Raw genomic sequence first — 17,044 nt, 5'->3', positions numbered from 1 at the left:
AATCAATCCTGAATATTCATTGGAAGGACTGATGCTGAAGCTGAAGTTCCAATACTTTGACCACCTGATGCAATGAACTGACTCATTGGAAAAGACCCTGATGCTGGGAAAGACAGACGGCAGGAGGAGAAGGGGACGACAGAGGATGAGATGGTTGGATGGCATCGCCGACTCAATGGACAAGAGTTTGAGCAAACTCTAGGAGATGGTGAAGGACAGGGAAGCTTGGCGTGCGGCAGTCCATGGGGTCACAAAGAGTCAGACATGACTGAGTGACTAAACAACAGCAAACCTACTGCTGAACCATTTATAACTGAAAATTTTATCTTATAGGGCATAGATGAAAACTTCCATTGAATAGAATATATAAATTACTCATCTCTGATGTTTTATTTTATATGGGTTAGGATTTATTTGGGTTTCACATACTGAGTTCACCAAAGGAATGGTGAAATCTGTTTAGGAGTATCTAAAAATACGTGTGTCTAAGCATGCATGTAAATATTGATACATGTATATAATTATAAAATGAAAATACATATACATTCTTAATAAAGTGAAAAGTAAGGGTTCACAGACCTTCTTTTTCTGCCTTATTACAGTGGTTTCAGTAGCATTTGGTAAAATTTAGACCCCTCTGTACTTCAGCCTCCTTTCATTAATACCAAAGAGAGAACAGCATAACTCCCTTGACTAACTCAGTGAAAAAAAAAATCAATTCTGAAATCAGCTTCAGGGGCTCCCAGTGCTCTTTACAATGTCTAAACATGTTTGTACATGCAAGAGATACAACTTCTTTCTCTGGCATTTCTTCACCATTAAGTTGAGTGATTTCAGCAGCCTTTTTAAATTTTTCACATGGTACTAGATGCTCAAGACCTCACTGACCCTTTACTGTAAAAATGTTACTTTCATTTTTCTCAAATTTTGTATTACAGTGCAATTAAATCATAGTTTATTTATTTATTCAATCAGAGATAAGAATATTTGATGTGCATGTCTATGTTTTTTTTTTCTCTCCTTTGGAAAAAAAGTTTGAATGGAATGGATGAAAACAGCAGATGTGATAACTCAACAAAAATCCCTTAGGGTGAGATGCTCTCAGGTAATATCCACTGAGTAGTATATACTATTCTGAGAGTAATATATATTATTTTGGTGATTTTTTTTAAATTAAAAAAAAAAGTAAACATGTCAAATACAAAAGTACATAAACAAGAACATGAATGTCCTCTCCTCTGGATGGCAGCTCTCATGAGAAATGAGAAAGGCACCTGTCAAGCAGTGCTGGCCTACTGGTGAGTGCCTGCTTCCCCTCCCTCTCTCTCCCTCTCCTTCCAGCCCTTCCTCTCTCCCCCTTTTTTCTCTTCCTTCCTCCATCCCTCTCTCTTTAACTTTTTAATATCAGAATTTTCAAATATGCACAAATGAGAGAAAACAGTATAATAAATAGCCACACGTTCATTAAGTTACCTTCAAAATTTATTAATATGTATTCCTTTTCTAGGCTTCCCTGGTAGCTTAGTTGGTAAAGAATCCACCTGCAATGCAGGAGATCCTGGTTCAATTCCTGGGTCAGGAAGTTCCCCTGGAGAAGGGATAGGCTACCCACTCCAGTATTCTTGGGCTTCCCTGGTGGTTCAGATGGTAAAGAACGTGCCTGCAAGGTGGGAGACCTGGGTTTGATCCCTGGGTTAGAAAGATCCCTTGGAGGAGGGCATGGCAACCCACTCAATATTCTTGCCTGGAGAATCCCCATGGACAGAGGAGCCTGGTGAGCTACAGTCCATGGGGCTGCAAAGATTCGGACATGACTGAGTGACTAAGCACAGCACACATCCCTTTTCTAACATTTTAAGATAAATGTCACACATTAAGTATCTCTAAAAGATAGTTTTCTTTTTTTGACCTAACCAAAATATCATTATCATACATAAATGTATAATACATTTAGTTAATATAATATAAATGGGACTTCCCAGGTGCCATTAGTGATAAAGAACCCGCCTGCCAATGCGGGAGACCTAAGAGATGCAGGATCGATCCTTGGGTCAGGAAGATCTCCAGGAGAAGGGCATGGTGACCAACTCCAGTATTCTTGCCTAGAGAATCCCATGGACAGAGAAGCCTGGTGGGCTACAGTACATGGGGTTGCAAAGTGTCAGACATCGCTGAAGTGACTTAGCACATTATAATATAAAATTTGGATTTAGACATAACCTAATATTATCTGTGAGGGTCAATTCTATGTGTCAACTTGTATGGGCCTCAGAGTGGCCAGGTTTTTGGGCAAACATTATTCTGATGCTTCTCTGAGGATGTTTTTGAATTAGATTAATGTTTGAATCAGTAGATTAAGTAAAGCAGATTGCCCTCTCTTATGTGGGTTGGCCTCATTCAAACAGTTGAAGGCCTAAAAAAACTAACTCTCTTCTAAATAAGAGAAAATCTGTCTTGCCTGACTGCCTTCAAACTGAACAATGGCTTCCTTCTTGCCTTCACACTTAGATGGAAACATCGGTTTTGACCTTGCTGGTCTTCAGACGGGAACTATACTATTAGCTTCCCTGGTTCACCATCAGTGCTCACATTGTGCCTAGAAACAAACCATCTAACCTCCTGGGTCTCCAGCTTGTCAACTCTCCCTATAGATATCAGGATTTGAACTTGCCCACCTCCATAGCTGGGTGTTTCCCGTCCTTTTAACAAATCTCTTTATGTACACATATATATCTCCAATTGGAGATAGAAAAGCATATCTTTGGAAAATCCTGATGAATACATCACTAGTCACCAGACCATATTTAGTTTCCCAAATGGTTCAAAAATGTCTTTTGATGGATTGTTTGAATTAGATTCCAAATAAGTTCCACACAGTAGTTTCCTAAGTCTATAAATATCAGTTACAATTTTGGGAAAGTCACCACATGGTTTTCCTTTTTATGGTATTTCTTAAATAATATTGGATAAACCCCACAGCACATATCATTCAACACAAAATTTTCAAATCTGATTACAGATTTATAAAGATCAGAATGCATGTCTTCAATATGTCAAGACTGGATAGACAGAAAATAGAACACATTCCTGCTAATACCAGCATACTCATGAAAAGTCAATGAGCTGCTTTTCTGCCTCTAGTTTCCACATCTATAAAGCAGGAAATGCACATGGGAAATATTTGTTTGACCTTCCACACAGGGATGCTGCAAGGTAAAAGGTAGCCTCATGTGATTAAACAGTTGTGAAATAAGGAATCAAAAAATGAAGCAATCTGTATATTATCATCGTTGCTATCTTCATTCAAGTAACCCATTTTGTTTCTTTATTTGCAACTGGAATCTTATTCTCAGATGAAATTTGCTCTATTAATGCAAATTTGTGTTGATTAAAATGAACGAAAGTGAATAAACTGGTGCTATAATGAAACAGACCTAGTCTTTGATCAGAAGTGATTCTGTAAGTTTATCGCATGCTGAAAAGCAGCAGCAGATGACCTCCTCAGGCCAATGCTTCAGGCACTCACCCAGTACTATTGAGGTAACTCTGCCCCAAGCTGCAGTCCTTCGACAGAGAGGATGGATTGAACCAAAAGGCTGGCAGGCACTGACCATTGCTGTGTCGTTCATAACCATAGTCACTGTTGGGGAAAAAAAATGAGAGAAACCTTTCAGTAGGTGGCAATGTTACTGAGAACAATTTAAGTCAGTCCACAGCCAACTTCCACCCTGGTCAATCAGTCAAAGAAACAGGCATTCACTGAATCAATGCCTTTCCAAAAATGGAATCTTTCTTTCCACAGAATATCTATCAATTGCCCAAGAAAACATTCTACAGAATCCATTTTGAGAAATGCTAACTTGGAGCCCACAGAGACGCATGTATAGAGATGAAACCTCAGTGCCCAGTAATTTCCATTAAACACCTTTCAGCCAGGAGCATAGATGTTGTTCTCATCAGGGGAAGACACAATAGTGATTGTGGTTGGGCTCTGAGAAAGCTATAATGGTGGAAGCCCAGTCCTCCATGTCAACTGCATTGAAGAACCTACGGCATCCACATGTGGCATAATCCTCATTACTAGTGTTGTCTTTGAGGTGCTCTTCCAAGACATCTGGATCTACCAAGGGGAGCTGAGCCAGGTCTCTCTGTGCACAGCCATCTGCTTCAAAGTCACAGCAGGAAAGGCAATGTACTTCAGGAGTGTTGCGAGCATTCCCCCTAGAGGAAAACTCTGTCCTGTTCAGTTAATGCCACTAATTGCTTTAAATTTTCTCTAGTTTGAAAACAAAGAGTTTTCTCTCAGCCTCCTTGCATTCTTGCCTCCAGGAGCCTCTGAGTTGACTTTTGTGGCTTCTGAAAGATGAAGCTGGGTGCAGAGAGTGGCAACACATCAAACCTCCTCATGCACAGACAAACTGGAGGCAGCGATGGCAAGCACAGGTATGAACTGGCCCATCTGTGTGATGGAGCTGAGATATTGGCACACAAGGCTGGGAAAGAAGAACGAGGCTTGCTCAGGGGCCAGTCACCAGGCAGTTGGTTCTCAGAATTCTGCCCATACCAGCTGGGTTTGATTCTGGTGCAACACAGCATGGGTAGAAGGACTTCCGGGACTCTGCCTACAGGACATCCTGTGTTCATTTTAGGAAATTACAAATAACGGGCAAGGTCATCTAGCAGAGAGATGTCCGGGGGGAGAGCCAAACTGAGAGAGAACATTCAGGGACAACCACCTTTGCCAAAAAATCACTGTTTGGGAAGGCCAAAGTCAAAGCTATAAGACAAAAGGTTAACTCCCCGTATGGATCCTCCTTGAATAGAGTGAATAAAGAAGCAGCCAGGTTTCAGAAAGATGCACGTGATGAATGACAAACATTCCGTGCAAGTTCTCCCTGTGAATGTAGTTCAGGATGTCAATCCTGAAAGGTAGGACAGAGAGGAAATATTTTTGTCACTGTAACAGTGTTGCACTGACTGAAAGGAGAATCAGGGCTGGGGAGGCCCCTACAGAATTCCATGTGAGTCCCAGTGTAACTGAAGCTCTGTCTGCCTCTGGCTGAGCCCAGAGAGAGACAGCACTGCCTCTTGGCTTGCCTTCTCTACCAACAAGACAGGAATGGCCTTGGGTTATAGGTCTGAGTACTGGTAGCCAATGTGCCAGGACTGGCCAGTGATATTTATTCAGAGAATGCTCCTAGAGGTCTACCAAGAGAGATGCTTCCTTTTTCTAAGTTATGTTATGTGCATGTACACAGTATCTCAGCCCAATCACTGATATTCTGATGATCAGACATGTGACTGATGATTGCTACCCAGCTAATACTGTTAAGTAAATGTCTTTGTTTCTTATGTTGGTTAAGTTCAATCATTTAATACTGACATACACATTTAGCAATTGCTTTCTCTAAACCAAAAACATATAAATATATTTTTAAAAAGAGGAGGAAAAAAAAGAGACTGAAAATGGGATGGACATGATCAAGAGGGTTGGTTACCACCTACTCATCCTCAATTATCTTTCAACCTCATCTGACAGTCAAAACTAGAACAAAGCAAGGACATCATTGGCCCCACAAGCTAGTTTTCTGCTTAACTAAAGCTCCAAAAAGCATGTTGTGGCACTCTGAGAATATTTAACGTCTAAATGTTGCATTCCTTTTCCAGTTTAAATTAGGTTAATACTGGTAAAAGGAGAAGGGTCTCCTACTGCTAGGTTCATAAAGCCACAGATGGCAATGCCAATGACTCCATCCTTGCACTGAATTCAGAAAAATATTCCATGGCTTTCATAAGCAATAGTCAGCTAGCCACTAATTGAAAACCTCCAGGTATAGAAAATGCACTGCCCTAAATGAACATAATTTCACTACAAAGAACCCTAGATTCTAGAAAGATTTGTATCTTGAGCACACATACATTTACTCCCTGAAATGTCCACTTATTGTTTAAGTGTTGTGGTCTAAAGAGACTCAGGGTGGATCTGGCCTCTCTTTTTGTCCTGAGACCTGTCAAATATGAGAAGATAATTACCAGCTATCTCCTGAGTCCTCCTTAAGCCTAAAGAAATCCCTGTTTTTTTCTGTATACACACACACACACATAACCAGTAAGCCATGATGTCCCCACGTGGTAATTCACACAAACATGAGGCTTGTCACTTGTATCTATGCATGCCACTATTCAAATCTAAACTTTCGTTAAGGCCCACATGGGTTTGAAATAGGCAATGACTACACGGGCTAACAGCACAAGCTCACCAGTCAAAATCAGCCTCTGTGCAGACACAGGGCTCAGACTCCATGGCTCCTGCATATTTTCCCTGCATGCATTTCCGCTCGGATTTTCTCTTCTTATATATCCTCTTCGCTCCCATGATGCATGCTTCCCCCTGTAAGGAGACGAGAATCTCACACTGTTGGCCCATAGGCATGACCTTCCCTAGGAAGTTCACACACTAGGACAGTCCAGGGAGATGGTCTCAAAACTTAGGGTAATCTGGACGTGGGCAGTCTGCTTTGTGCTGGCAGCATTTTCTTTTCAATGTCTAGAGTCCTATTACAGAACATGGCGACAAAGTTAATCCTAAGAAGTACTGAGAGAGTGTCAAAACGTCCTGAACTCTGTTTTCAGCAAATCCTTACTTGGCAAGGTGTTGGGTAGAAGGTTATGAGGGACACAAGGAACACTAAGACTCCGCCTGTAACAGTGTATCACCAACAAATCTATGGTAATGAAGTTGACTTCTCCTGTAATAAAAAATTGGCACATGATCATTTATGTGCATATGAAAGAAGAATATTGCTAAGAAACATAAAGGTCGATTTTGCCTCGGTTTGTTATGCCTCTGCCCACACAACTTTATTGCACTGATTTTACATCCCTCTACAAGATAAGCAATAGCACTGAATTCAGTGTTTCTCCACAAAATAAATAAACGTTTTGAATATTACAATGTGTGTGCACTCCAAAGGGGAAAATATCAGCTATGTGAATGAGCAGTCCTTTCATTACTGAGCCTCCAAGAAAAGTGGGTGATTCTAGCTGATGTAGCTCCCATTGTCAAACCCAGCTCTGTGTGTGTGTCCAAAGGACCAGACAGACTTTTGTCTAAGCTACTCTACACTGTCTTTCGTGAGCAAACTCACTTTAACTAGCTGCACTACACATCGACATATAAATATACAACTTAGTCTAGGCTTGGAGTATATGTTGTGTCACTCTCTCAATATAGTGATGGCTTTGCAAGCAAGGGCCCCAGCTATGTCCTTTGAGAGGCTGCCAGAATGAGTTCTGCCTTGGGAAATCGAAAGAGATATGCTTTTATCCAAGAATTCTATCAACAATATGAGCGGAGTAGCAGAGGGGCCAGGATGAAGGAAATTTTCCTACTAATTCCACATCCTTATAACACAAGAAGCTTGGTAGGAGGCACAAAGCACTGTCTAATCCCAGGGAATCACAGTGGTGGGGAGGAAGAATTTTACTGGCACCCCTCACCCAGCCTAATTTTGCTATTTTATGCCTCTGTTTGCATTGCTAGATAAAACTGAAGAGCCTTTCCTCACCCCTGCCCCCACACCCTGCAACCAGATGACATGCTCAGATAGATTATGTTTGGATCTCTGTGCTGAGTTGGTGTTTTGAGTCGTTAAGTCTAAGCCAAGCACATTTGAATTTTATCTCATTATATCCTAGTACAATAAAAACATGAATTCCTTCCTAACAGCTATAAATGTTGAGTTTGTTCACTGCCATGGCACACAGAACATATAAGAAACCACCAGATGGACATTTTTGCCCAGAGAACCCTGATTCCTACATTTGAATGACTATCTTTCCCCCAGTACTCTCCATGTGTCCCACTCAGGTCACTTGTCCCCCTACCTGGCTGTGCAGCTGCCAGGGTCTGTAGTCCTCCTCAGCACAACGTCTATCGAAAATGGACTTGTAGTCCACTTTGACCAGCTGCCATTCAGAGCGGTGACTGAAGTGTCCAAACACTCTGCAGATGATACAAATACTCACAATAATAGCAATGCTGACAGTTACAACCACAGTTAGCATTTGCTGAATATTTACTACGAGGTTAGCACAATGCTAAGCATCTTATATAGGTCGTATTATTTGCTCCCCAAAACACATTTCTGAGGAGGGTTGCTATTATTGACTCCACTTTACCTGTGGGTAACCTGAGGCTCAAAAAGTTTTAACATGCAAAAACCAAAGACAAATCACCAAGAGATGGTAGAGTTAGAACCCAGGGGTGTTAGACTAAAAGCCTGCTGCTATATATTGTACAACAAGAACTGTTGACCAGAAAGAAAAAATAAAAATGAGAAAACAATCACAAATCCTGCCTTTTATGCAGTCCAAGATTATACTCCCAGGTTCTCTTGCTAATCTACCTGGTTCCTGTGGTTTCTGTACTATTTTATCTTCCCACCAGTCCCAAGGAGAAGTAGGCAACAAGGCTGAAGAGTTATAACTACTTTCAACTCTTCCGACTCAGAGAAGCTCAGCTACTTAATGAAGTATTTGAATCACCTATTGTCAATGTGAATAAAAGCTACAAGGCAGCCTTTACAGTCAGCTTTTTTCATCTGTGTTTTGTAAATATAAAAACTGAATAAAGACAAATTATAGAATCCATTGCCAACCCACTGGGCAAAAGTGTAACTGTTAGGCATATTAATTTTTGTTGCTCTTTTCTATTGTTAAAAAAAAGAAGCAAGGAGAAAAAAAATCAGAAAATGTACCAACTATTGACTTTGATTTAAAAATTTTCACTGTCGACAGGATCAACTGCTTTAAAATTTTCCCTCTCTGTTTTCCACTCCTGATTTTCCAGGAGAAGGAAAAATCAGAGTTTCATATTTCAAATTCAAAGCTCATGTTTTGAAACCCACAGGCAGGCAAGCCATTAATCAAGTCTTTCACAAATTAATGATCATCACTTTCCAGACAAGAATGAGCGCAAATGCAATTTCACAAGAACAGACTGTTCTCGTGGTTCCCCTAATATGCCTCACAACTGGGTTAGGTAAAGAGCCAGGGAAAAATAACATCCTTTGTGGGGTTGTGATCAAGCTCTGTGTTCTGTCTTAAAGTGAAATCATTCTTATATGCCTGTGATTTTCTGTATATCAAGCGCATTATTATTAAAGTTTTCAATTGATAGCTTTATCTTCTATTGAAAAAAAAACAGTCTAATTTCCCTAAGCTCATTCAGTATAGGAAGAAACAAGCTGTATCATTTTGCTGCCAGCCCACAGTACAGGTCTCCTAATAGCTAGCAAAGAGCCAAGAAAATGAGTGCCTGCATTGTTCTTTCTTCTTTGCTGGGAATCGTGAAGTCAGATGCACTGCCTTTGCTAGCAACTTTAAAACTGACAGCAGCAAGGCAAACAGGCTCAGCTAAAAACCATACGTTTCTGGATTTCTATTAAGACTAGAAGACAACACGGTTTTCCACTTACGTCATGATGAGAGTCTCTTCCCCAGGTTCACCCAGAACCCCATCCACAAAAAGGGGAATAGATGTGAAACTGTATTTGCTCCAAGATCTCCCTTCATCAAAACTCAACCTGATGACAGAAAAAAATAACAGTCATCAGATCTCAAAAGAAAACCCTTTCAAAGAAAGGATACTACCAACCAGGACAGAATATATTTTAGAAGTACCTGGGGCATTGTCAAAGTGAGCCTTTGATATGAATAAGTGTTCTTAATTACATCAGAAGGTGAATATACAGCTAGCCAAGTGATTTGGGACCCAGATGTATTATAACATCAATCAGTGGAGAACTGTATGAAATGGGAATGATAAGTCGCTGATAGAATTTTTTAAATTTGGATATCTTATTAGGTCTTAGATCTCAATGTGACTCTCTCTAAAACCTTGCTGTCATCTAGCAGCAAGCCTTGCAGGAGGTTCTGAGAACAGTCACCTTCTGAGACCACTGCCGTGGACTTGAACCAGCCACTTCCATGTGATCAAACCCTTAGTGGTATCCTTCGTACACTGTTACAAATCCTGGTTGACCCACTGAGTGAATGGGTGCAGAAGAACAGGCTCTTGAAAGTAAATGAGGACTCTGCAACTCTGATGGTCATATAGGATATTTCCTTTCCTCTGCCTTTCTCTGGGATGCTTTCCCTCAGGCTAAGCCTCTGGTTCTCTTATTTCTGCAGCTTTCCCTTTGGTCCACCAAAGTAACCAACACTGGGGGGAAAATCAAGCCTTTGACTTTGAACGAGTTCGCCTGTGGAGAGAGCCATTTTCAAAAACACAGATAAAGGAAATCTATTGAAAACCCCTCTGGAAGTTAGGCCTTGCATGTTCATCTGTAGAAGACCTACAGGGAGCGTTTCAGAAAACCACTCTCTCCTACCCGCAAAAATGAGGCCAAATGAGATGAGAGCAGAAGTGACACGTACTGCTGATCTCTGTGCAGAATGAACAGAGTGAATGCAAATATTAAACTTCAGGAGACAATATTTGGGATAGGTGGCTGTGAGAAATTAAGCTATTCAGAGATTATCCTTGACAACCGTTCTACCCATGACTGTACTGAAAGAGTGAGGTGCTGGAGGTACTGATGGGGGAGAGAGGAGCTGTCACATTCCAAAACCATGTATAATTCCTCTCTAAAGGGCAGAAGCAAGCCCCCTTTCTTTCTCCCTCCCTCTCTCTCTCTTTCTCTCTCCTTTCTTCTTTCTTCTTGTAATAAAGCAAAGGTATAAGTTATATTCCAGCAGACCATGGCAATTTACTACAAGCACAGTTACAGTCTGTCAGCCTGACTTAGACTGGTCTCAGCTGTGTGGAACCAGTCCTGGGTACAGGATTTAGGGGCAACAGGTGCCTTTACCAGAGATGTCGAATTGGGAGAGATGTGTGCTTCATAGCAACCAGGACTCCACCTTGATCCAGATACAAAACACTGTGCTCTTCTTCAAAGATCTGGAAGAGGAAAAGCACACACACAGCCCCACACACACACACCCAGGGTTCAGAGAATTAGTCTTCATTTGAGGAAAAATAATCTCTCCATGATAGAACTGGGTTCCCCCAAATCTGTGGGGAGACACAGTTTGGAACAATGCTTCCCCAGCTGGGTGACATGTACCACTGGAGTTCCATAAAATGATTTTAGGTGCTCCACAAGAGAAATTTAAATAATAACTAAGAGTTGTGTATTCATATTTCTATTCCTGTCATTTTGTGGTGAGCTCTGTTGGGTTCCATTTATGATTATGTTGACATTTGTGCAACTGTTACATTGGGTCACATCTTTAGATCAGAGAAACCTTGGAGACATTCTATTCCAATACTCTCATTTTCACAGATGAGAAAACTAAGGTTTAGAAAGAAGTGGTGACTTGCCTAGGACCAGGTAGACGATAATGGATGATGCCAGGGCTGGGTGAATGACCGTGTCCTTTCTACACGCAATTACTTCGAAGTTCCCAAGTGTTACAGGGGACAGATGTTCCTGTCCAACTCACGGATTCTCTAGCCAGTCATAGAGTAATTCTGATCAAAATGAAATCGTACCTCTGGGTACATTGTCATTGGATCTCTCTCTGTATGTGGAGAGAGGAATCTGAGGTCAAATGAAGACTGGCTGGAGACAATTTCTAAGTCCTCTCCATACAAGATGCATACTGTTTTCTCAGTCACTCTGTTAGTATAGCCTTGTCTGTGATTACACTATAGACATAATTGTTTCCCCTCTGTCTACTTCTTACATTCAGGATATACCCCAGGGCTATAGGAGAGACTTATTGCCTTGTTTGGAACGCTGGAAGGAAAAAAATGTGACCCTGGCTCTCTAACTATTGTCCATAGGAAGCTTAATAATGTGTGTTCCTATATATATCCATGGAGGAGGAAATGGCAGCCCACTCGAGCATTCTTGTCTGGCAAATTCCATGGACAGAGGAGCCTGGAGGGCTACAGTCCATGGGATTGCAAAGAGTTGGCCACGACCGAGTGACTGAGCACATATATCTCCAAGCTCAAAACCCCTGGCATTTCTTAAGCAAGTTTCTTTCCTGCCCCACTCTTCTCAAAACATGTGACTCGTGGTGCAGATCTATGAAGCTAGGAGATGGTAACTAGACCGTAACATGGACATCTCTGTCTAAAACTTAAAGTGCAGTGTTCTCACTGCTCTGTGATTACCTGTGCATTAGATTTCAGTTTATGGTCTAGTTATTGTATGATAATTAAATGTCAGTGGCTTATTAAAACATATTTATTGAAGTGTAACAACCATGCATTAGGCACCTATTTTGTTAGGACTGCTAAACCTCATTAAGCGCCTGTTTTATAAGCTAGGAGTATCTAATTTTCATTCAGAAGAAAGAGGAAGCATTTAAGCTAAACACACTGGTTGAAAGTGATTCCATTTCTACTTTCCCTAACATATGCGCCCTGATGGTTATTACTCTGTCTTCTGCACATGAGCTTTAAACATCTCAGAGTGCCACCTGGGTAATGGTTTTCTCTGTATCACTGCATTCTCCTCTATTCTGACTTCAAGGCAAGAGGAATTTACAGAGGCAACCCAGCATTAGATAGATAATCTCCCTTCCAGGCTTTATGTTCCCTACATAATAAACCCTCTAGAATTCCAGCTTTCTTTTAAGGGGAAAATTCAGTCATATCTAATTTGGTTTCATTGTTACTTATAAACTTTCTTACATATAGGTTGTGATAAAGTGCCATTTTTTTTAGGACTTTCCTGGTGGCCCAGATGGTAAAGAATCCTCCTACAATGCAGGAGGCCCAGGTTTGATCCCTGGGTCGGGAAGATCCCCTGGAGAAGGGCATGGCAACCCACTCTAGTATTCTTGCCTGGAGAATCCCATGGACAGAGGAGCCTGGCGGACTACAGTCCATAGAGCTGCACAGAGTCGGACATGATGAAAGTGACTGAGCATGCATGCAAAGGCTCATTTATCAAGCAAAGAAATCAAATTTCATAAATATTTGCTGAACTCAGAACTTTTGTAAGCCATGCACAAAACAAAAAAGGGAATAAACGCATTGAGAAGCTTTAGGATTTATGTGTGACTGAATAAGTTCCAAGAACTGAAACAATCTGGACAATTTTTAATACATTTAAATGCTAGTAACTTAACCAGGATACTTTCTTACCTGCCTCCAAGTGTTTCCCGCGTCTGAAGAGACAAACATGCTGATGTCACTGTCTGACAACTCAGAACCTATATTACCTGGAGAGAGAGCACATCACCATTAGTGAAGAGAACTTTCTGCAAAAGCTAATGACGGGCTATGCTGGCAGTGTGCACTGCCCGAGGTGGATTTAGACTGCAAACACTCTATCTGAGCAGGGGTTTTCAGCATACTTGCTTCAGGGTCAGTGGCTTAGGTGCCTTTCAAAAATATTTTTAGCTTGCTCATTAAGTTCCAAGCACAGCTACCTGGTTTCTTAAAATAAATACAGTTTACAGCAGTGAGCAGACTAGGCAAGCTGCTTACCTGAAGCCACTATGATGCTGGGGGCTGTGTCTCGGCTGGCGATGATCCCTGACGTGTAGGGATTCTCAGAGACCTTAAGGTGAAGGTGTAGGGAGCAATAGGGCTGAGAAGAGGAGAAATGAGGATCATGAACGCACACCATCTAAATGGTTGTTTAAAGCTCAGATTCCGAGTTCCTATCCATTCATTCAACCATCCCATCCATCCATCCACCCATCCACCCATCCATGAACCCATCCATCCCCCTGTATTTCATTTCACAGATATCTGGTGCCCATTAATTATAAGACAGCTGCCAAACTGCTGAAGGAGAGAGCACTTTCATTTCAAATCTAGTCTACTGACATAACTGCCATTTGGCCATTCAACAAACCTTTTAATACTTTACCTTTAAAAAACATGGTGTAGTTTTATGAAAGACTTAACATTGACTAAAGTTTGGTCTCTGCCACTAAGGAGTATACAATTTAAGCTCTTTCTATTGATTACCATAAAGAGAATATATTTTAACAGCCATGAGATAAGTACAGACAAAATATGAAATTCTAGGGGATAGGAGCCTACATTTAACTTCAGTTGAGGGGAAATTTCAAGGAGAAAATGGCATCTGAGGCAAAGGTGGGTAGAATTGAATTGCAAATGAGATGCTCAGAGGGATAAAGGACATTTCAGGTCTGAGTAATATCAGTTACAAAGAAAAGGAGCAGAAGAGTGGAGCTGTAATACAACAGGTAGTGGGGTAAGACCAGTGAGGAGAAATGGGGTTTGAGATTGGACAGAAAGCGCAGCCAGGCTGGAGGGGCTCTGAAGAAGTCATGTGGCATCTCTTAGTCACATGAAGCCTTGGTCTCAGTTCTGTAGAAGAAGCTGTATGACATGTGGAACTGTCCTTACATCCACCAGACAACTGACTTAGTGTTTGTGTAAGGATATTATCAGATCCAGCATAATTCAACATAAAAGTTCTTGTAGATGAAACACACAAGTGATAACAATTTAAACAAAAATTTAAGGGACTTGATTGTGCATACAAAACTCAATCAAGTTTTCAGATGAAGACATCAACAGTTTTCAAAAAAAAAAACAAAACAGGATAATAAATCTCACACAAATTTCATTTAAAATCGTTCTTGTACTGAATCATCAACAACGACAAGTTTGTGACTGAATCCACGTCGCTTTTCATCTCTCAGGAAGATTATTTTCTAATCTTATCGACTTGAAATCACCAATGTACCTCTGTTATTACTTTCATTCTGCGCTGTAAGTCTCAGCCAGCAGATATTCGGAGAGTGACAGAGATTCAGTGATTACATTTAGATGGGATAGAGTAAATGACAAACCAAAAATGAAACTCAGAAGTAAAAGCAGCCAAAACACTGGTGAAATGACACAACGGATCACAGTAGGGTCTTTCCATCACTGCCAACACAGGGAGTAAACTCGCAAGGAATGATTACCATAATAAATGGTTGGCTTTGCATGAAAATTTCATGTACAACTTTCAAAAATGGAATTCTTACTCTGCAATGTTCCATAAGGGTAAAGAAGTCCACCCCTATAAGAAGATACAGTCAGACCCCAAAACTTGGCTGCCTTTTGTCCAAGAGGAAGATTAGTGAGGGTATTGCATGCTACAGAGGCCCCAGGGCAGTGTTGACCAACACTCAGGCAGATGCTGAGACAGGATAACCAGAGGTGTCGAACCGTGTGTCCATGAATATGTTCCTGACAACTGCAACCTATCAGATCTTGCTTTCTCTGGTTTACCACAGCTTATTTTACCACACACAATCCTGGATCATGTCATTGAGTATGCAGAGTTTTATTGCCCTAAGAGATACACTCGACAAATAAAGAAAAAACATCAAGTACTACTTTACATCTTCTGTAAAATCTCACATAGAATCTAAAAAAGACAATCAATAAACACTTGAAATATCAGGCAATGCTTTCAAGTTAGGGCATGAAAGACCTTACTTTACTGTTCTACTCAGAATAATGCCAGAAGTACATGGGCTTAGGTATTGTTATAAACCACATCATCAGAGTAATGTGAGAATCTCCATGGCATTTAAAGAAGTGATTACTACTATACTGAGACACAGGGGCTTAGCAGATGGCCTTTTGTACCAACAGAGCAGGATAGCCCTGGCCAAGGGAGCACCCAGGTGGCAATTTTAAGTCAGCCACTGGTCACATGCTTCATCACCCCACAGTCCAGAAGACTGTGAAGCTAACTTGCCAGCTGACCCAAGAATTATTTATGAGAGGACACTTGCCATTATATAAGAAAGAGAGCATTTTCAACTGGTCATTTCAGCACTGCTCTGTTGCTATGGCTTTCGGAGGCCTGAGAAAAATTAATTTGGGAAGAAAGGACACCGGTTCGTGCAGTAGCAGCAACATTACAAACGATCTTTTTCATGTATTTTTTTCCCCTCACTCGCACATTTGTAGTACTGGATTGCCCCCAACTGGTACAAGGAAAATATTCTATGGTTTTTTTCCCTTTCTTCCATTTTTTTTCAAGAAAGTTACATAGTCCACATTGCAGAAAAATGATGTTAAGTGATTCATCTTCACTTTTTAAACTTAAACTTTTACACTTGTACAGTTTGGGATATTTATTAAAGTAAGGTCACCAAAGATTGATAGAGAGGTTGTTACAATGTCTCTCAAACCACTGCAAACTCCTGGAAAACATGAGACAAGGCATTCCAGTTCTTAGGCACATTTTGCCCAGGCAAGGGGCACTTTATCCATTTCTGTCTTCCAGCCTTCTTTTCTCCCATTAGGGAACATATACTGAGTATCTTTCCAGTTCAGTTCAGTGGCTCAGTCATGTCCAACAATTTGCAACCCCACGGACTGCAGCATGAGTTATCTCTAATTTAGTATGAGTTAAAACACAGCTTATCCCAAAGACCTTTATCTATTTCCCTTCACTTCTCATATTAAAAATCTGCAAAACTGTACACTGAAATTACCATGATCTAGGAGCTGACCTACAATAATGGAGGGACCAACACATGTGTTTGGAAGCTGCCTGTGGTTCTGACTCACACATAGGCCTAGGGTATGGAGTATCACCAGCTGGTCAATACCAGGAGCAACTAAATTCTTAGTCTTCAATCTTTCTGGGGTCAAGTACAGATTTTGAAATTCTGATGCAAACTGAGGACTCTTTCCCAAGAAAAGTACACAAAGGAAGCACACACAAAGGTTTGCATTCAAATCCAGGGAGTTCATGTGCTGCTGCAGTATACCGCGGACCTCTAGACCCCAATTACCTTCCTTTGGCATTATTCTTGTATTTCTTATTTTAACCAACAAAATCCTTTGGCCACTGCAAGTGTTCAGTGAATGCCTGTTGAAGTCAATTGATCTACGAATGAACTGCTGTCTTCCTGGCACTGTGGGTGACCAACAGAGAAGGGTTAAATGATCCAAGACATCTTACACACACAAAACATCCTACACACACAAGACATCCTACACACACACTTGTACAGTTTCTGATCTTCAGTT

The 17,044-nt window shown here is 41.0% G+C and overlaps 1 protein-coding gene across 9 annotated transcripts in view; it reads right to left on the bottom strand.

The window, feature by feature from the left end:
* LOC145539476 (VPS10 domain-containing receptor SorCS1) overlaps positions 1–17,044 on the bottom strand; it is a 580,892-nt gene that overhangs the window by 96,913 nt on the left and 466,935 nt on the right. For all 9 annotated transcript variants that reach the window (XM_081573556.1, XM_081573559.1, XM_081573557.1 and 6 more), the window contains 7 exons: positions 13,514–13,616; positions 13,169–13,245; positions 10,875–10,966; positions 9,480–9,587; positions 7,888–8,005; positions 6,261–6,391; positions 3,527–3,640 (listed from right to left, as the gene is read on the bottom strand). In XM_081573556.1, coding sequence (XP_081429682.1) covers positions 3,527–3,640; positions 6,261–6,391; positions 7,888–8,005; positions 9,480–9,587; positions 10,875–10,966; positions 13,169–13,245; positions 13,514–13,616 — 743 coding nt within the window. The remainder of the gene's footprint in view (positions 1–3,526; positions 3,641–6,260; positions 6,392–7,887; positions 8,006–9,479; positions 9,588–10,874; positions 10,967–13,168; positions 13,246–13,513; positions 13,617–17,044) is intronic.

This window comes from Giraffa tippelskirchi, chromosome 2 (assembly GCF_054371585.1).
Source record: "Giraffa tippelskirchi isolate mGirTip1 chromosome 2, T2T-mGirTip1v1.2.pri, whole genome shotgun sequence".
Taxonomy (NCBI): Eukaryota; Metazoa; Chordata; class Mammalia; order Artiodactyla; family Giraffidae; genus Giraffa; species Giraffa tippelskirchi.
The sequence above is the reverse complement of the archived record's forward strand: the minus strand, read 5'-3'. Positions and strand labels throughout refer to the sequence as shown.